Source organism: Geotrypetes seraphini, chromosome 5 (genome assembly GCF_902459505.1).
Source record: "Geotrypetes seraphini chromosome 5, aGeoSer1.1, whole genome shotgun sequence".
NCBI lineage: Eukaryota > Metazoa > Chordata > Amphibia > Gymnophiona > Dermophiidae > Geotrypetes > Geotrypetes seraphini.
The window spans coordinates 9588411-9607419 of record NC_047088.1 but is presented as its reverse complement, the minus strand read 5'-3'; the positions used below and the strand labels follow the sequence as shown (position 1 = coordinate 9607419).

At 46.9% G+C, this 19009-nt stretch overlaps 1 protein-coding gene across 6 annotated transcripts in view; it reads left to right on the top strand.

Moving 5' to 3' along the window:
* Positions 1 to 19009, top strand: part of STARD8 (StAR related lipid transfer domain containing 8) — a 217334-nt gene that overhangs the window by 160870 nt on the left and 37455 nt on the right. For all 6 annotated transcript variants that reach the window (XM_033945580.1, XM_033945581.1, XM_033945585.1 and 3 more), the window contains 3 exons: positions 558 to 629; positions 5933 to 6014; positions 16306 to 16369. In XM_033945580.1, the coding sequence (XP_033801471.1) occupies positions 558 to 629; positions 5933 to 6014; positions 16306 to 16369 (218 nt within the window). The remainder of the gene's footprint in view (positions 1 to 557; positions 630 to 5932; positions 6015 to 16305; positions 16370 to 19009) is intronic.

The window sequence follows — 19009 nt, the reverse complement described above, 5'->3', positions numbered from 1 at the left end:
GAGGGTGCAGCAAAAGCCTTGGGGAGGGCGGGCAAAGCAGAGAGTGGGTGCCAAGAGTCTGGAGAGCGGCAACTGAGAATGTGAGAGGTTCTAGCGAAGGTGGGCATCATTTAATGCTCTGCAACTCTGGGAATGAGCTGAGGGTGTGAAAGCGACCTACCCGGGCATGGAATGCAGTTTTGGTGATCCTACTGTCTGAGTCCCAGGCAGCGCTGGATCCCTCCTGGCTTATGCCAGGTGCTCATGGAAAAGGGGAAGGGGAGAAGGAGAAAGAGAAAGAGGCACCTTGGGTCACTGTTGGCTCCTGCTTTCTGGAATGATTACTGATTTTCTGCTGCTTCTTGGGTGTGAGCACTGTGGCCTCCGCACGGACCAGTCCTGGGGCTGGCTCTAGATTGTGGAGATTGCAGGATCTGCTTGTTCTGTCCAGGGAACAAGGTGGCTGGATGGGGCTATGTGGCTGCCGCTTCTAGGGGCAGGATCCACTTTCCTTCCTATTTCTCTGATTGATTTTTCTTTCCTGAATGAGTTCTAAAACGTGTTTTGTTCCTTTTCAGAGGTCGAGGCCAAGAAAGCGTGCGACTGGCTGCGAGCAGCGGGATTCCCGCAGTATGCACAGCTGTATGAAGGTACGGAGACCCTTATGTCCTATACTAGCAAGTGATCCGAGACCGTTGACGGGACTGGACTTTAACGGGTTTCATTTATTTACAGATTCGTTAGACCAGAGTTGGAGCACGCATACGCCCGCATATACAGGCTTGCACATACACACACATGCAAACTCGCATGCACACAGCACATACGTATTAGCAACTGTTCCAATATGTTCTCCCTATGCAGTGGCCAAATCCCGCAAAGCCACTGGTCTCCCTTCTGTTGCCACCACAAGAAAAACATGGACCCTTGGCCTCATGGCCCAACTCGCCTTTTATTTTATTTAAATGCTTACATAAAAATATACAAAATAGTATCTCACAAAAGACAAAACATGTACTGCAGTGCATCAACCACCCCCATGTGAATTAGGTCCCAATTTGAGGTCTTGTCCTTCCTGACCCTATTATCCCCTCCTCCTGCTCCAGATTTGAGACCTTATCTCTCCTCCCCTCATGTGTTGGCTTTCAATTTGAGGTCACCCCCCATCATGAGGTCTTGTGCTTCCCTCCCCCCCTCTATATCAGATCCCCATTCAAGATCAGACCATAGGTCCATCATGCCCAACAGTCCGCTCCCGCAGCGGCCCCCCAGGTCAATGACCTGTAAGTGATCTAATGCTCTAAAGCATTTTGTACTGTATAGTAACCCTCTAATTGTACCCTTCAATCCCCTTTTCCTTCAGGAACTCGTCCAATCCCATTTTGAAACCCAAAATCGTACTCTGCTCTACCACCTCTTCTGGAAGCGCATTCCAGGTGTCCACCACCCTCTGAGTGGTATCCTAAGTTTAACTGGGGATTTGCGCGTTTATAGGACTGGAAATTGTCAGTGACCACATAAATCCTGAATCCACTCCTGGACTGCCCTGGTTTGAACCAGACAGTGCCATGGTGGTCTGCTCAGATTTTCAGTGGCATTGTCCAGGTATTTACCACTGAAAATGTGGGTACCACGTGGTCGGTGAGAGATAATTATATATCTTTAACTATCAGACACTTGTTTTTAAAATTCTGTATGTTCTCCCCTTCCCCTTCCTTCCCCCTTTCCAGGCATCCACCATCCTTTCTGCTAAATGATATTTCTTGGTGTTGCTCCTTAGTCTGCCTCCCTGTAGCTCCATATTGTGTCCCCAAGTTCTTTTAAAATGGTTGTAGCATAATACACCCGGGTTCTGTCTTGGGACCTCTTCTCTTCTCTTCCCTCAACGCCCTGATTTTCTCCCATGGTTTCCAGTATCACCTATATGCTGATGATTCCCAGATCTACATCTACACCCAAGATTTCAACAAAAATCCAAGAAAAAGTCTAACATTGTTGCCAGGATGTCTTGCCGCCACCTGAAACGAAACATGTGTTAGCCTGAGCTGCTCCTCTTTCTCCTAAACCCTCCTCTCCTCTCCCTCCATTCTCCATCTCTGCAAATAATATTGTTATTGTTCCTGTCTCCTCTGCTCGTAACCTTGGACTCATCTTCTACTCTGACCTCTCATTTTCTATGCATGTCCAACAGACTGCTAAAGCCTTTCACTTTTATCTCTACACCATCACCAAAATGCACCCCTTCCTCTTTGAGTGCATTACTCAGACTCTTGCCTATACCCTCGTAAACTCATGCTTAGACTACTGCAATGCATATGTAAAAGTTCGCCCCTTCCTCTCTGACCACACTACCCAGACCCTTGTTCACTCCCTCATGCTTAGACTATTGCAATTTATTTCTAACAGGTCTCCCGCTGAACCGCCTCTCCCCTCTGCAATCTGTGCAAATCTGCTCCGTGACTTATCTTCTGCCAACCTTGCTACACTCATGTTATCCTCCTCCTCAAATCACTTAATTGGCTTCCTATCCACCTTCGCATATACTTCAAAATCTTATTACTATCATACAAGTGTGTTCATTCTGCTGCCCTTCAGTATCTCTCATCTCTTGCCTTTACTTATACGCTTCCACGAGAACTCTGTTCCTCAGATAAGTTACTTTTATCTGAACCCTTCATTCCTTTCACTTCGTTGCCCCGTATCCCTGGTATAGACTACCTGAGTCCATGCGTCAAAAATAAACTGAAAGCCTACCTTTTCGAGATTGCCTTCAACGCATAACCCTTTCCCTCTGCTTATCACCCTAGCCAGCAGTTTAACTATTCCCTGCTAACTATATCCCAGTGGCATACCAAGGGGGAGGGGGGCGGTCCACCCCGGGTGCCAGCCATGAGGGGGGTGTTCCCGGCCTGGGAGTCATGGCCCGGGAACTTCCCTTCTCACGGCCCGGTGCCAAGGCTCTGGATAGTTCCCGTGGCCCAGCAGGTTCCCAGCCTTCTTTCCCTTTACCTTCCGTGAAGCTGCAAAAACTGCCAGCCTCGCCCGCGGCTCCCCTTCCTGCTTTCCGTGTCTGCCAATGACGCAACTTCCTGTTTCCGCCTGGGTGGATTGCAGAGGCAGACGCGGAAAGCAGGAAGGGGCGTAAAGGGAGAGAAGGTTGGGAATATGCTGGGCCACGGGGACTATCCAGAGTCTTGGCACCGGGCCGTGAGAAGGGAAGTTCCCGGACCATGACTCCTAGGCCAAGAACACTCCGTCATGGCTAGCACCTGGGGGGAACATTACTAAAAATATTTTTTTTACATTAGGGGGCTGTCAAAAATGATGACAGGGGGTGTCAAAAAACAATGGGCCCCGGGTGTCACATACCCTAGGTACGCCTCTGCTGTATCCCTTACTATGGCATCTTGTTTGTCTTGACTGTTCAGATTGTAAGCTCTTTGGAGCAGGGACTGTCTTCTTTGTGACCCGGTACAGTGCTGCGTACGTCAGGTTGCGCTATAGAAATAATTAATAGCAGTAGTAGCAATACAGACTCCCAAAAGCAGGCCCAGTACTGCCCTAAGGTTGCTGCACACCTGACTCCTGCTCTGAAAGAGGCATAAATGAAGATGTGCACTCTACACCTGTGCCCAGATATATTACAAAATACACGTCCGCACATTTGGAAGCAACTATGTGCAGACACGTTCTTTTAGCTCACGGGCTGCGCACTGTTAGAAAATCCCTTTTCACCTGTAAAATAGGCTTTATAAAGTTACCCCATACGTGTATTTAAATTAGGGTTACCAGACGTCGGGGGAAACCTGGACATGTCCTCTTTGTCGAGGGCATCTGTGCGTGCGTGTGACATCGTCTTGCCGACATGCGCGTTTGCGGTCCCGAGCTCAGGGAGGTTCATGTGGAGGCGGAATGGGGCGGGACCAGGAAATCTGTCAATCCTCCCCTCTTCTACTGCCACGTCTGTGTTTAATCAGTCCTCGTGTTTCTTCTCACAGCTGTTCTGAGTTAGAGCCCCCCCCCCCCCCATTTTGGTTGGCTTTCTCTAACCCCTCTCTATCTTTTCCGAAATACGGCCTGCAAGAGTGAACACGGGCTCCAAGTGAGCCCTTCTCCCTGCCCCGTCTCCTTTTTTCCCTGTTGGTTTTGCTTTTCCTCATGCCACCCGGCAGCCTGGCTCAGATATTCACACTTTTGTGCCACATTGAAATCATCAGACACTTTATCGCTTGTGTTCTATAGCCAGGCACCTACCACAAATGAAAAATATATCATACTTAAGTGTAGACTCTGTGTCATGTGATGTCAAGCCTTTTATTTATTGCGGTTAGCGTGGGACAACCTGCTCCACTTTTTAAATGAACTCATGTTCTGTGGGAGACTCGCGCTGGAATCTGGGTCCCCCCTCCCTCCCCCCACCACACTTGCTAATTCTCCTGATTTTTTTTTTTTATTGAAACCTTCCTTTAACCTGTTGTGCGTTTCTTGTGTATTTTCCCATTTCTGCTGGGAGAGTCGAAATATCTTTCCTCACTGGCTGTTCGGTGGTCTCTCGACTTTCTTGCCTTGCCTATCTCTTTGCCCTTTGTGGTGACCGCGACTGCCGTTTCCCTGGCAGAACAGATTGTGAAACGAGGAAAGAGTGCAGTAAGGGAAGTTATTGTGTAACTCGTGCTGTGCCTTGCAGACAGGGCTGCTCTTTCTCGACGGTTTCGGGTCAGGGCTCACATAGGCCAGATTCTCCAGAGACAGCCTTGTTTCCGTGGGCAGAGTGGGCTACGGGTCCTTGGCACCGGGTGTGTGGGATTGTGCTGATTTTTCAAGAACCGTGTCGGAGGGTTGACTAGTAGCTCTCTCTTCCAGTGGGTTTTTAAAAAATTTATTTCATTGCCTTTCTAACTTTGAATTCAAGGTGAGTTACATTCCTTGCCAAGCTTACCAAATAAATTGGACCTGAAACAATGGAGGGGGAGGGGGAGACTTGCTCAAGGTGACAAGGAGACTCGCTGGGAGAACTGGGATTAGTGGTCAGCGGTCCGCCACTTCTCTCTAGCTTGCTCATAGGTCACTTGAAAGAGAGATGGAATTAGGGCAAAGAGAACATGGTCATCTCCCTCCCATTACATATATTATTGATATTCAGGAGGGAGACTGTGGAAAGTGCAAGCACTGCAGGGCAAAAGATTGGCGATTGGATCTAGGAACTGAGGAACATTTCTATCTTTTCGTGACCTCATCCTGCATGACCATATTCCTCTGGTTCTAACCCAGATGCCACTGAAGGCCCAGTGGTGCTGGGGTCAGCTTCCTGTTGACAGCTTAGCCAGGCCAGCTGGCATCGTCCAGCACCTCCTTTCCCAGAAACCCTTCAATGCAGAGAGGTCAGATGCTGTTTTCCTGTACTCGGCTATCTGCGTCTCGCACATTGTGTGCGTGTTGTGGGGAGGGGAGAAATGACGGGATGGGATGATGTCACCTCTGCATGTTGTGTTGGGGGGGGGGGGAGGAGGGATTCCCATGAAACTATTCCTGGAACTGAGAGTAAATGGTCTCGGTATCTACACCAGACCACAGGCAAGGTGTGATAGGGAGTTCCTGGCTTACAGCATGCTTTCTGGGAATGTAACAAGCAGGGTAGGATTCAACAGGGACAGGTGTCCCACCAAAATGGGACTCACCATTCTGGAGTCCCCTTTGTAAACAGTTTCTGAGTTATAATCCCCCTAATAAATATCCCCTGGCAGGTCACTGCTGGCACGGCTGGCTCTGTGTGGGTGCAATGACTTCCTTATTGCTAAACAATCTTCCACAGTGAATGAAAAAGCTGCAAATGAACCACGCCTCCTTTTGCCCTATTGCATGTTGGGGCTTGTAGTTCTATTTCACCTAAGAGAAGCAGGCAGTGACTGAACCAAACGGGGGATGACGCTAACGCTCTTTTTCTGTACTGCAGACTCGTTCTGTCCTATTGACATTGCCTCTGTGAAGAAAGATCACAGCTTTCTGGACCAGGACGCCCTAACATCTCTCTGCAGGTAACAAATATTCTACCCAAAAAACATATGTAACAATTGTTTGATAAGAACTGGACACAGGTAATAACAGGAAATGAGAGCAAGGTCCTCATGGATAAATAGAACTGGGGATACAGTGAGGTAAATAATAATAATAATTAAAAAAGACCAAAGAGTCTATATAAGATGTGACCAGCTCACTAAATTTTATTTTTCAAATCAAATAAAAAGTGAGCCTGAGAGCTTGTCTCGATGGGCAAGGATAACACGGGGCTGGGAGGCCTGCGTTATTGCCCATTGAGCAAGCAGATGGGGGAGGGGGGGTGGGGGGTTTCCACCAGGGCAGGGGATTGGCCGGCGGGTTATTCCTGCAAAGGGAATTTAAATTCATTGGCAGGGGCAAGGCACGAGGGATCGTGGGGCAGGTAGAAAACTGGCTGAGGGGGCCGGGCACTTAGTGGCTTGGGAGGGTGGTGGGTGCTGGGGCTCATCGGGGGATGGGAGGGGTGACCCTGGTTAATGACGCATGGAGGGACATGGCAGGGTTGGGGGGTCACAGATATTATGTGTTAACTTTTTCTTAGCTCGGGAACTCTTCTCTTTGTAGCCATGTTTAATTTATGGTTGTCAATAAACAGAGCTGTGGCTATTTTACCAACAAAGTGAGTTGTGTGTTAAAATCTGATGTTATGGAAAAGGGGGATTGGTGTTATCTGTTTCAATGGTTGTAAAGGTGCGGGTTGGGGTCTGGGTGGGGGGGGGGGGCAAAGGGGTGGGTAATGGGATCAACTGGGCCTGTCCAGATCCCGCTGTTCTGTTCGCAAAGGTAGAACAAGTAGAAATATGACTGAACTTGACACAGCCATGTTTCTAGAAGGATGCTTTGGTCAGGGGTAGCCCAGTGGCTAGTGCAGGGGCCTGAGGATTGGGTTTGATTCCCCAAGACCTAACATTTCTCCCTCCTTCCATCCCCAGGTCCAAGTTTTCTCCCTTTCCCTTTCCTCCTATTCTATATCACTCCCCCCCCAGGTCCACCATCTCTGCCCTTCTCTTCCTAACTATCCTCCCTTCAAGTATCTCTTTCCCCTTTCTTTCACAGCACCCCATGTTCAACTTCTCTTCCTCCAGACCACTGCCCACCATTTCTCTCTCTCTAGTACCCTCTGTTTCTGGCCCTATAAGTTCTTTCCCTTCACCCACCCCCACCCCCAGTCTGGCACTTCTTTGAAACCCCTCCCCCCATTCTACTTTTAAAAAAAACGACAAAAACTGTCCAAGGGGCTTCCTGGCCCGACATGCCCTTCCCCAGTCTGACGTCGCCTTCACCTTCGTTCAATTTCTCATCTATTTTAGTTGCAGGGAACTGGCGGCTGCAGCAGCGACAGTCTGAAACGCAACCTGCGGCCTCCCTCCGTGCTTTCCTTTTGCTGTGGTCCGCCCAGGCAGAAAAAGGAAGTTGCGTCATTGGGGGTGGACCACGGCAGAAGGAGAGCAGAGAGGGAGGCCGCAGGCTGCATTTCAGAGTCGCTACCACAGCTGCTACTTCCCTGCAACAAAATGGATAAGAAGTTGAATGAAGAATGAAGACAAAGTTGGACTGACTTGCTTAGAAGGGGGAGGACGTGTCAGCCCATGGGGGCCCCCCAGAGCCTTAGAGCCCAGGGCAGCTGCCCTGTTTGCTCCCACCCCCCTCTCCGCCCCTTAACACCAACCCTGTTTGTCCCAAGTGTCTTCCAAAAGACTAACGGGTAGCCCTAATGGTTAGTGCAGAAAGCTGAGAATTGGGTTCAGTATGTGCTGCATCTTCCTTTGACCCTGGGCAAGTCACTTAACCCTCCTTTGTACAAAACCTAGATTGGGAGTCCACTAGGAACAGAAAGTATTTGCATATAATGTATGTAGGAAAACCACTTTCAGTTATATTACAGAAAGGCTGTATGTCAGATCCATAACTCTGTGTTAGTTCACATTCGTATCGAATCGAATCAGAATTTCTGAATCGCACTTATCCACTACAAGCTAAGCGGCCCTTGCAGGGACAAGGGAAAGTTACATTGTTGCAAGATGCTGTCCAGAGAGTGCAGGACAGATACGCTGGCCAAGGGATGAGGAGCCGAAAGCCTGAAGTCATAATGCCGTTGTACAGGGCCATGGTGAGACCTCATCTGGAGTACTGTGTGCAATTCTGGAGGCCACATTACAGTAAAGATGTGCGCAGAATTGAATCGGTTCAACGGATGGCCACCAGGATGATCTCGGGGTTCAAGGGTCTCTCGTATGAAGAGAGACTGAACAAATTGCAGCTCTACACTCTTGAGGAACGTAGGGAGAGGGGAGACATGATCGAAACATTTAAGTACCTCACGGGACGTGTCGAAGTGGAAGATGATATTTTCTTTCTCAAGGGACCCTCGGCCACAAGAGGGCACCCGCTCAAACTCAGGGGCGGAAAATTTCATGGCGACACCAGAAAGTATTTCTTCACAGAGAGAGTGGTTGATCATTGGAACAAGCTTCCAGCGCAGGTGATCGAGGCAGACAGCGTGCCAGACTTTAAGAATAAATGGGATACCCATGTGGGATCCCTACGAGGATCACGATAAGGAAATTGGGTCATTAGGGCATAGACAGGGGGTGGGTAAGCAGAGTGGGCAGACTTGATGGGTTGTAGCCCTTTTCTGCCGTCATCTTCTATGTTTCTATGTTTCTATGAGATACAATGTCAGAGAGGAGACTGAGTACAGTTGCAGCTCACCATTGGAATAAGAAACATGCAAACGGACATGACGGCAAGGACAGTTGTCAGTGCCAGGTTCGGAGGGAAGGCTGAGTTACTGTGCACAGTGGAATCTTCAAACAAGAATGTTTTCAGTCTTTTCCTGAAGGTGGAGTAGTCCTGTTCCAATCTTACAGGCGTTGGAAGTGCGTTCCAGGTTCTGGTGGCAGCATTCATGAAAAGGGTGTTGAATATTCATTTATATGGCATTCCCTTGGCTGAAGGGATGATCCGTTGGTGGGTGTTGGTGCTCCTCAGTATGGGCCAGTCTCTCTTTCATTGCCCTTTTCCATCCTCAACTGGTATGTGCTATAATGCATTGGGAGGGGCCGAAGGCTCCGATTGGCTCAGAATCACCATTTACGATTTACTCAAAATCCCAAGATGCATTGGGAGGAGAAAGCCCTGTCATTGTAGCAGGCGGCCCTTTAGGCAGGAGGGAATAAACTTCTCTCTTGCTGTTTGTTCTTCCAAAGGTACGGGGTGGGGGGTGGGGGTGATTTCCATGATGGGGGAGAGTACGAAGATGTCAGAGGATGTTGGGATATGAGGGGGGATGTAAGGGGGAGGGGTGTAGGGCTCTGTGGCTCAGCTGATCCCTGGAAAAGGGGAGGAGTGACCTAGTTATTCAAGCTTCTGCCTCAGCACTCTGAGGTTGCGAGCTCAATCCCAGCCAGCTCCTTATGACTCTTAACCCTCTATTGTCCAGGTACCATGGTTAGAATGTGAGCCTTTTGAGACAGATAGGGGAAATATTTAAGAGTACTTGATTACTATTCAATGCATTTAAACTGGTTTGGGTGAATCTCTTCATGAAAAAGTGGTTAATAAATTCCAATATTTTAATTAACAAAATTATTGAATAAAGCATACAGTAAAGGGGGAGGGGAAAATGCATTCTTTACATTACATTATACAGTACTAGTATTTATGGATCACTAATATGCCCCAGAAGTTCAATGCGATATACAATTGAGAAGAGATTGGCCACATCCTGGGATTACCATTATTTCAATGGGGTTCACGACCCAGATAACTTGGTTTGTGTTCATGTAGGCGTAAGATTTGGAGAGAAGACTTGGCTATTTCTGGTGTAGTCTCGGTAGTACAGGTTCTGGTATGGGGAACATGGTCATCTATCGAGACAGGAGTAGTGGTTGGTTTCTTGTTTGGTTTCTGGTGGGGGAAGGGAGGTTTTTTCCCCAAATAGATTGGTTTTGGTCTTCCTTATCATTGGCTGCATAACCCCCCCCCCCACACACACACACACAGACTGGTATTGTATGTATAAAATCACCTAAGTGATAAAACACCTTTTATGGTTTAAGATTGTTATTTACACGCTTTGTCATACTGAATATTTTTAGACAGGGGGTGCTGTGGTGGGAATTGAACCCACTTCCCCTAGTTTTCAGGCCGCTGCACTAACCACTGAGCTAGTCCTCCACATAGGCTTCTGGTTTCTTTTCAAACCCACTTTCAGTTACGCGGAACCTGGGTTAATCTCCACATCCACAGTCTGTTTTTGCTTCTCGTTGGATCGATTTTATGGTGGATTGCTGGGTCTTCTTTTTTTGTGGTGAATGACTCAATCATTATAATTTATAAAATAGAACAGTTAACATATATTGTATTGATCAAAGCATTAAGGCTCCCTGAGGCAGGCCTTCAGGCCGAAACACGTACGTGTCGAGTCTTCACAGAATAAAGATATTGAGTACCACCTGGTCGCCTTCTCTGTTTTCTTTGAGTTCTCTTCAAACCCTGCACCTGGTTGCTGAATTTGACACCTTTAGCTTCTGAATGAGGAAAACTCTGTTGCGTACAGCCAGGCCTCTCTCTTTCTCTCTCTTCCAGGTTCCCTGCCAGAAAAGTTCACAGCTTTAATTATTTGACTTGGGACTTTGATCAGATGCCAAAAAAAAAAAAGCAAATAAATTGTCTTTGCCCTTTTGCAAGAGAGATGGGGAGGGTGATGAGGCTGGGGTAGTGGCGGCTGCTGCTCCACAGACGTCTCTGCACTTGCTACAGTCATGCGGTTTGGAGAGGCAGATACAGCGTGGAGCAGAGGTGCAGTTGTTCGAGAAGGGGACATGCAGGGTAGGGTCTCTGTTCAGGTGGAAGGTTCAAGCGGGGCTTAGGGCCCAGCTGTCAAGGATGGAAAGTGCAGCATAAGCTTTTATTTGGCTGTAGAGAAGGGGAACAGAGAACAAACCTGAGAATGCAGTAAAACCTTGGTTTGCGAGCATAATTTGTTCCAGAAGCATGCTTGTAATCCAAAGCACTCGTATATCAAAGCGAATTTCCCCATCGGAAATAATGGAAATTCAGACGATTCGTTCCACAACCCAAGAACTTTAATACAAAATACTATACGTACTCATATTGCAAGACCTCGCTCGTTTAGAACAGTCACGACACTCCCGCAGCATCAGAGAGAGAAGAACCATCGGCTCAGTTGTGATGACGTGACGCGTGTATACCGTATGTACTCGTATTGCAAGACCTCACTCGTTTAGAACAGTCACGACACTCCCGCAGCGTCAGAGAGAGAAGAACCATCGGCTCAGTTGTGATGATGTGACACGTGTATACTGTATGTACTCGTATTGCAAGACTTCGCTCGTTTAGAACAGTCACTGCACTCCCGCAGCGTCAGAGAGAGAACCATCGGCTCAGTTTTGATGATATAATGCGTGTATACTGTACGTACTCGTATTGCAAGACCTCGCTCGTTTAGAACAGTCACGACACTCCCGCAGCGTCAGAGAGAGAAGAACCATCGGCTCAGTTGTGATGATGTGACGCGTGTATACTGTAAGTACTTGTATTGCAAGACATTGCTTGTATATCAAGTTAAAATTGAATCAAATGTTTTGTTTGTCTTGCAATCCAAGGTTTTCCTGTATTTTAATACCTCCATATTACTCTGTGGTGCATCTGCACTTCGAATACTGTGTGCAATTCTGGTCCCTGCATCTGAAAAAAGCTATAGCAGAATTAGAAAAGATACGGAGAAGGGCGACAAAAATGATTAAAGGTAGGGTTACCATATGGCTCCAGAAAAAGGAGGACGGATTGAGACATCTGGGTTTTACTTTCTTTGCTTTCAATGGAAATAGAACCCAGATGTGTCTATCTGTCCTCATTGCTTTCAGTGGAAGTAAAACCCGGATGTCTAAATCGGTCTTCCTTTTTCTGGAGCCATATGGAAACCCTAATGAAAGGGGTTTATTCAAATCGTGGCTTTACGCTTACGTTTTTGATGCTGCCTTTAACTCTTAGGGTTGGATTCTCTAATATCACCAGTAAAATCCAAAGGGTCGCCGTAAATCTAACAATTTACAAAACATGAGCCATTCTCAAAGAACCGCGGCATGCAAATGTGGTTGGCAGAGGGTCACTGAATTTACATGAGATCAGTCGCTAGTGACAGCAATCAGCACATGCAAAGAACAGTCCACGGAAAAGAGATGTAAATGTCCGCATGTGCCGGGAAAAGCTACGCCGTTGACGCACATATCGTAGGCATGGCATGGATGGATAGGAGGGGTAGAGCACTACCAGCAAACGCTACATCATTGGATCCATCATAGGCGCGCCAGTGCTATTGGATGGAGGGAGGGGAGGTGCAGTCATCGGCCTTCAACAAGTGCGTATAAAACACGTCTTTAATATATGTGCCATTAATACACTATAGGACTATAATTTATGTGAATAGTGTGGGGTATTTTTTTATTTTCCATTTTTATCATGAGTCATAGGCAGATTCTCATGCTTTACACGGTACTGGCACCCCCGGACCAGTCGGTAATTTTTGGTCATTAAAAACCGGTGCTTCACTTGCAGTATCACCCAGCGATGATAGAGAATTGCCCAGAGCGCTCTTTTAAATATTAACAAGCTCATTTTACTACCATTTTAATAGTAATGTCAGAGTCGGAGGCTGCTAGGAAGTTCGGAAAAGGCCATGGTGAGCTCTTCTGATAATCAGGCAGTATAATCCAGGCGTGCTAAACTGGCTGAAACTGGTTTAGCGACCATCAAAGGCACGGTAAGTTTTGAGAATCTGGTCCTTAGGGTTAGATTCTCAAAAATTTGCATTAAGAACCAAAGGGCCGCTGTCGCAGCCGTTATTGTAGCTATTTAAAAAGAGTGATTCATTCTCCAAAAGACACTCATGCAAATGAGGTTGGCGGAGAGTAGAGAAGGTTCGCTAAATTTGCATGTACCCATCACTGGTGATAGCGATGGGCACATGCACAGAATAAGCACAAACAGAAAAAACAAACAAACAGAAAACCCTCTTACAAATTGAGCCACTAAAATCAAGCAACCTCCTCTCGACACCCCTCCTCCAGCAGCAGGAGAGAGGCCCACTCCCTCCTGCCACCGATGTCAAGTGACCCCCTCTCCACCTGCCGCCACCCCCCTCTCTCCTGCCGCCAAGCAATGAACCCCCCCGACATCCCCCCGTGCCTCCGATGACACCCCCCTCCCTGTTACCTTGCTTATGATGGCTGGCTAGAGGGATGACCTACTTCCTCCAGCCAGCAGACTCACCTCTTCAAAATGGTGGAACTTCCCCTCCCCGGTGCATCCTGGGATGCACCGGGGAGGCGCCTTAGGCTCTGATTGGCACAAGTTGTTTAAGGCCCCTCCTATATTAATGTTATACTCCTAGTATGTGTCAGGTTAGGATAAAATCTTGTATCATAAACTTGTACTGAAATTATGTCTATTAACCTGTAACCCGTACTGAGCTCTTTGGGCACAGCGGGAGAGAAAGTGAAATGAATAAATAAATAGGAGAGGTAGTTGTATCTTTCCAAAAATACAAGGACTAGGGGTGAACTCAGTGAAGTTACTAAATAGTGAACTTAAAGGAAATCAGAGAAAATATCGAATCAGGATTTCTTAATTGCACTTCTCAAGGTGATTTACAAACTAAGAAGCCCTTGTAGCATCATGGGGGGAAGGGCTAAGTCACATCGTAGACTAGAGGAGGTAGATACAACGTGTTGAGGATGACTGCTACATTGTCATGAAAGGAATTTATCAAATAGGTACGTTTTCAGTCTTTTCCTGAAGGTGTGGTAGTTCTGTTCTGTTCTTATGTTCATTGGAAGAGCATTCCAGGCTCTTGATGTGACATACGTGAAAAGGGTGTTAAATGTTTGCTTGTACTTCATGCAGTGTGTAATTAAACTCTGGAATTTGTTGCCAGAGAATCTGGTAAAAGTGGTTAGCGTAGCAGGGTAAAAAAAAAAAAGAACAGCTTTGGATAAGCTCTTAAAGGAAAAATCCATAAGCCTTTATTAAGGCAGACTTGGGAAAATCCACTGCTTATTCCTGGGATAAGCAGCATAAAATCTGTTGTACTCTTTTGGGATTTTGCCATGTATTTGTGACCTGGATAGACCAGAGTTGGAAACAGGATACCTGGCTTAATGGATCTTCAATCTGATCCAGTACGGCAATGCTTATGTTCTGATGATGCCCCATTTTCTCTTAACACACAGAAAATGCTGTGCAAAGTTAACTTCTAAATGTCATCCTTAAGCAGTGCAAGGGTGAACACTCTCCAGACCGCCTCGGGAGCCAAAGACTTGCCTTGGAGATTGAATTGGGGACCACATGCCTGGCAGTGCATAGCTCTTAACACCTGAGCCTTCAGTGAACATTAGGGATTACACAGCTCCCTTAATGCCATTGTCTCCTCCCACTATATTATAAAGTGTTATGAATAGCAGGCAGTCTGCAGAAAGAAAGGTTAATCTTCTCTGGGCAAAATGTACCACAAATGGGCCTTTCAGAATGTGTTAATAGCAGGTGGCTGGCCACTGAGATTGGAAAGTATTACTCTTTGAAAAATTCTCCTCTGCCCTGCAGAGGAAAGAGAGTTCACTTTCCAGCACGGGTTTTCTGGATCTGAGGGTGGGGTGCTGAGGAGTTGGCTGGGGAGAAGGAGACCCCCTCTCTGCACGTGAGGCTGAGGAAGGAGCAAAGTGCGCTGGAAAGAATTTTCTTTACCTGTTTCCGTGTGTGTTATTTTTTCAACATATGACAAGGAAGTCAAAGTGATTTACAAATAAATAACAAAATCATTAATCCCACAATTCGAATAAGAGGGGGAGTCTCTTGGTGGCGGCACCAGTTTCGACTGAGTCTGACATTTCTGTAAGGGGAAGAAGGGAGTATCATCCTGGCCTGATTGTGAAATAAATAGTGTTTTCTTCCAGTGTCAGGGTACCTCAAACTTGTTTATAATTTGAGAATCTCAGAAATATTATTCACTAAGAAACAGGGGCGTACAGTGACATACTTGAGAATCAGAGAGTGCGAGAGAGCCAGCGACAGAGTCGGTAAAGTGATGCACAAATGATCCCAGAGCCAGAGGCCGTGAATTTGGGAACACATAAAGCCATGACTGGGGTGTCTTGCATGTCCAGCCACTCTTTGAACCCAGGATTCTCTGTCTCTAAATCCCAGGCCTTTACTGACATATCAGTGCTGGAAGGACTCGTGATCTCCCCAGAAAGAGACGGACAGTAAAGAGAGCAGAGTTGTGAATTCAGTTCTAGATTTAACCTGTTCTTGCTTCTGGTGGTGCCTTAGCAGAGCATCATTTTTTAACATAGTAGATGATGGCAGATAAAGACCCGAATGGTCCATCTAGTCTAACGCGGGTTTTTGAAAATCCTGGCCCGAGTCTGCGCCAGGAGCTTCTCTTGGTCCATCCCTGACAAAAGTGTAAGATTGGTTGGGTCTGCGGAATAGAGAGTTGCGCAGGGACAGAAATCCCACCCATCCTCGACCGTCCCTGCCAGGATCCTCTCCATCCCCACCCATCCACGCAAGGAATTACCTCCATCCCCGCCTGTCCCCATAAAAAGCAGCAATTACTTCTGACAGGATCATCAATTCCACAGTTTCTTTTGTGTTTGCGCTGCTGTTTTCCTTGTGGAATCTCTTTGGTGGAACCCTTTTTTTGTTTTCTGTTCAGGTAATTAACTTATAAATCCCCTTTTACTAAGGCTGACGTGTCCATTATATTATATGGATGAACCCTGCTTCCAAAGCCTTCCATCCCCGTGGGAGTCCCGTGGGCCAGAGGGAGATCCCCGTGGAAGTCCCGTGGGTTAGGGGGGATTCCCACAGGACCTGCGGGATTCCAGCGATCCCTGTTCCCGTGCAGACCTCTACTGCGGAAGGAGAGAGCGTGACCTGTCTTTGCTGGGAGCCCAGCCTTGTCTCTGGAGACAGCTGCTGAGTGAGAGAGGGGAAGGGGCTGTCTGTTTTCATTACAGTCATTGACTGAGGGTCTATAAGAGGGATTTGCATTTTTAACTGTGCAGGTTTTGTTCTGTTCTGACAATTCCTTTTCCTGCATTTTCAGAATTATTTCCATCGTCTTCTCAAATTTCCTATGATTTATATAATCCCGCAAATTCAGGAGTTCTCTTTTACGGTGACTTTCATGTGTGTTTATTGAGCTACCACAGTATCTCATTCCGTTTTTCTCTGTTTCTGTAGGAGGCTGATGACCCTCAACACTTGCGCGTCCATGAAGCTGGAGGTCCACTTTCAGCGCAAGCAGGTAAGTGTGTGGGCCAAGGGCCAAACGTTCTGGTGCATTCAGGAAACCCTTCTAGAGCAAGTTCCTGGTTTATGGGGAACGGTCTCAATATATGGTGGACTCGTGCAATAAAAAATCCTGTGCTGTTATGCTAAATCTTGCTGCCTTGTCATTTGATAATGAGGAACGAGCTTCAAAATGAGATCACAAAGCACAGGGAGGGGATTGGAACCCCTGTGGATTTTTGAATCGCTGTATCTCCCCGATGTAGGCAGAAATTGGAGAGAATGAGTTTAGTGTTAGGGCATGTAGATTTCTAATCTAAACTCCATTGTGAATGAGATCACTTCTGTATTTGGGGGGGGGGGATCCTGTTACATAAACACACACTTTAACCTTTACTGCAGCAACAGGACATCACGGAGAACTCAATTGTTCGCCTTCCCTTCGCCTAAACACTGTCCTCTCAAAAGATTCCTTGATAGAACTTTTGCCTTCCAAGCAGCCAAGTCGAACCCATGGCTAGCACAGATGATACTCGAGGCCCCCACTTACCTATCATTCAGAAAACTACTAAAAACGTACCTTTTCAGCAAACACGACCCTTAATAATCCATTCACCTCACATGACACTTACCCCACCCCTGCCCCCTTCCGCCTTCACCAGTCCCTCCCTCCCCCACTCTCTACCTCCCCTACCTAGCTAGATCAAACCTGCAATTTCTGTAATATTGTTGTAAACCTGCACTCTTTGCAGACAGTTAAGAATCGCTGTAATTTCACGGCTGACTGCGGCAAATCACTGTAATTTATCGTAATTCAGCCTGCAATTTGCTGTTAAAAATACTGTTAAAAATTATGCTGTAAATCTGCTATTCAATGCAGATCATTTGCTAATTGATGTAAACCGCCTAGAACTCTCTGGGTATGGCGGTATATAAGAATAAAGAATAATAATAATAATAATGTCATTTCAGAGTGGGAAAGAGGCAAGATAAGGCAGTTTCCTTAAAGCTGTGGGTTTGGCTGTTAACGTATGGATCTGGAATGGGTTGAGTTGCGCCCTTACAACTCTAAACCCACCCCACTTTCGTTATCTTGGTAAACAACAGCCTTAGACAACTTAGCCGTAGCGGTTACAATCAAGAGACACTTTATTGATGGTAAAATTCAGGCCGCAGCTTTGTTTATTGGGAAACAATTAATTAACTAATTAATTAAACAATTAACAATTGTTTCACCTCCCGAGCTACCGACATAGTGCATTGACAAAATACAGAACTCTAGCCCCTGACCCCGCCATGTCAGCTAAAGCCTAGGGGGTAGGCATGGACCTCCATGCCCCCATTCCGGGTCACTTGCCTCAAAGAATATCTGCTCACTTCCCAGTAACCCCTGATGAGCCTGGGAGTGGACATGGACTTCCATGCCCCCTTTAGGATCACCTGACCCGAAGCGAAACCACTTACCTAAGTTTGCTTCCAAATAACCGCTCATCGTTTGCTGAGCCAAAAACCTTGTAGCTCGGGATTACCGCCGCCACGATAACCCAACTCCACACCTCCCCAAATGAACCCACACACCTAAGGGCGAGCGGGAGGGAAAGCTGCCTCTGAGGACAGAGAGGCAGGGTTGATCCTGCCTGGGTGACCCATCGAGACCAGCTCTTGGGCTCTTCAAAAACCGTGATGGATGAATGAACTATGGCATGAGGGGAGCTCTTTCAGGGTCTGATGTTTGATTAAAGAGCCCCCCGACACCTCACATACTGGTCGGTGGGTAACAAGTTTCGGCTCTTCTTTGCTGCTTTTATATCTGATCAGATGAATTTTTTAGAGCAGCTGCTCTTGAAGAAAACAAAACCCACATGGCTGCATCAGCACAAAATCCACGTGTTCAAAGAGGAAAAGGGAGCCACAGACACCCACATGCCCTTGTCCTAAGCGCGTCCCTGGTAAACGCAGGTTACGGTATAGTGTAGGTACTTTTATCAACACTTAAAAAAAAAAAAAGTGGTGTTTAGTTCTGGATGTTCTTTTCAATTTCACACAATAACAGAGTCTCCAATATTGTTCACCATCTCTTCCAAACCCGATGAATTAAATTGTAAGCACTAATTACAGAAATGTCACTCATTAACAGTTCTGAATTCATCTGTTCCAACTTCGATGCCTCATCATTCTCCCCAACACTTTCTTCCTGGTCCTTATATTTCATCTCGGTTTGATCCAGAGCAGGGACCTGGTGCCATGAATTTTATTTACAACAGCTCATGGATTTTTCCTTATCTTAAATTTCCTTCCTCCCTCCCCCCCCCCCCACACCTTTTTTTTATGAAGCCACATTAGGTTATCACTAGCTGCGGTGGTATTAGCTCCAATGCTCGTAGGAATTCAGAGCTAATACTGACATGGCCGGTGATTAAAAAAAAGCCTAATGTGGCTTCATAAAAGGAGCCCTTAACCTTGGAACCCTGCAGTCATTGACTCTGGATATGACCACTAGGTGCCACCCTTAAGCAATAATCACAACGCCCTCTCTCTGCTGGGTTGTGAACTGCACCCTCACTAATCCCAGCAGACCTATGACCTCGAAGAGCTGACTCGAGGATTGAACCGGAGACCTTTTTGCCATGCGCTGCCACTAAGATAGTGGGTCTGC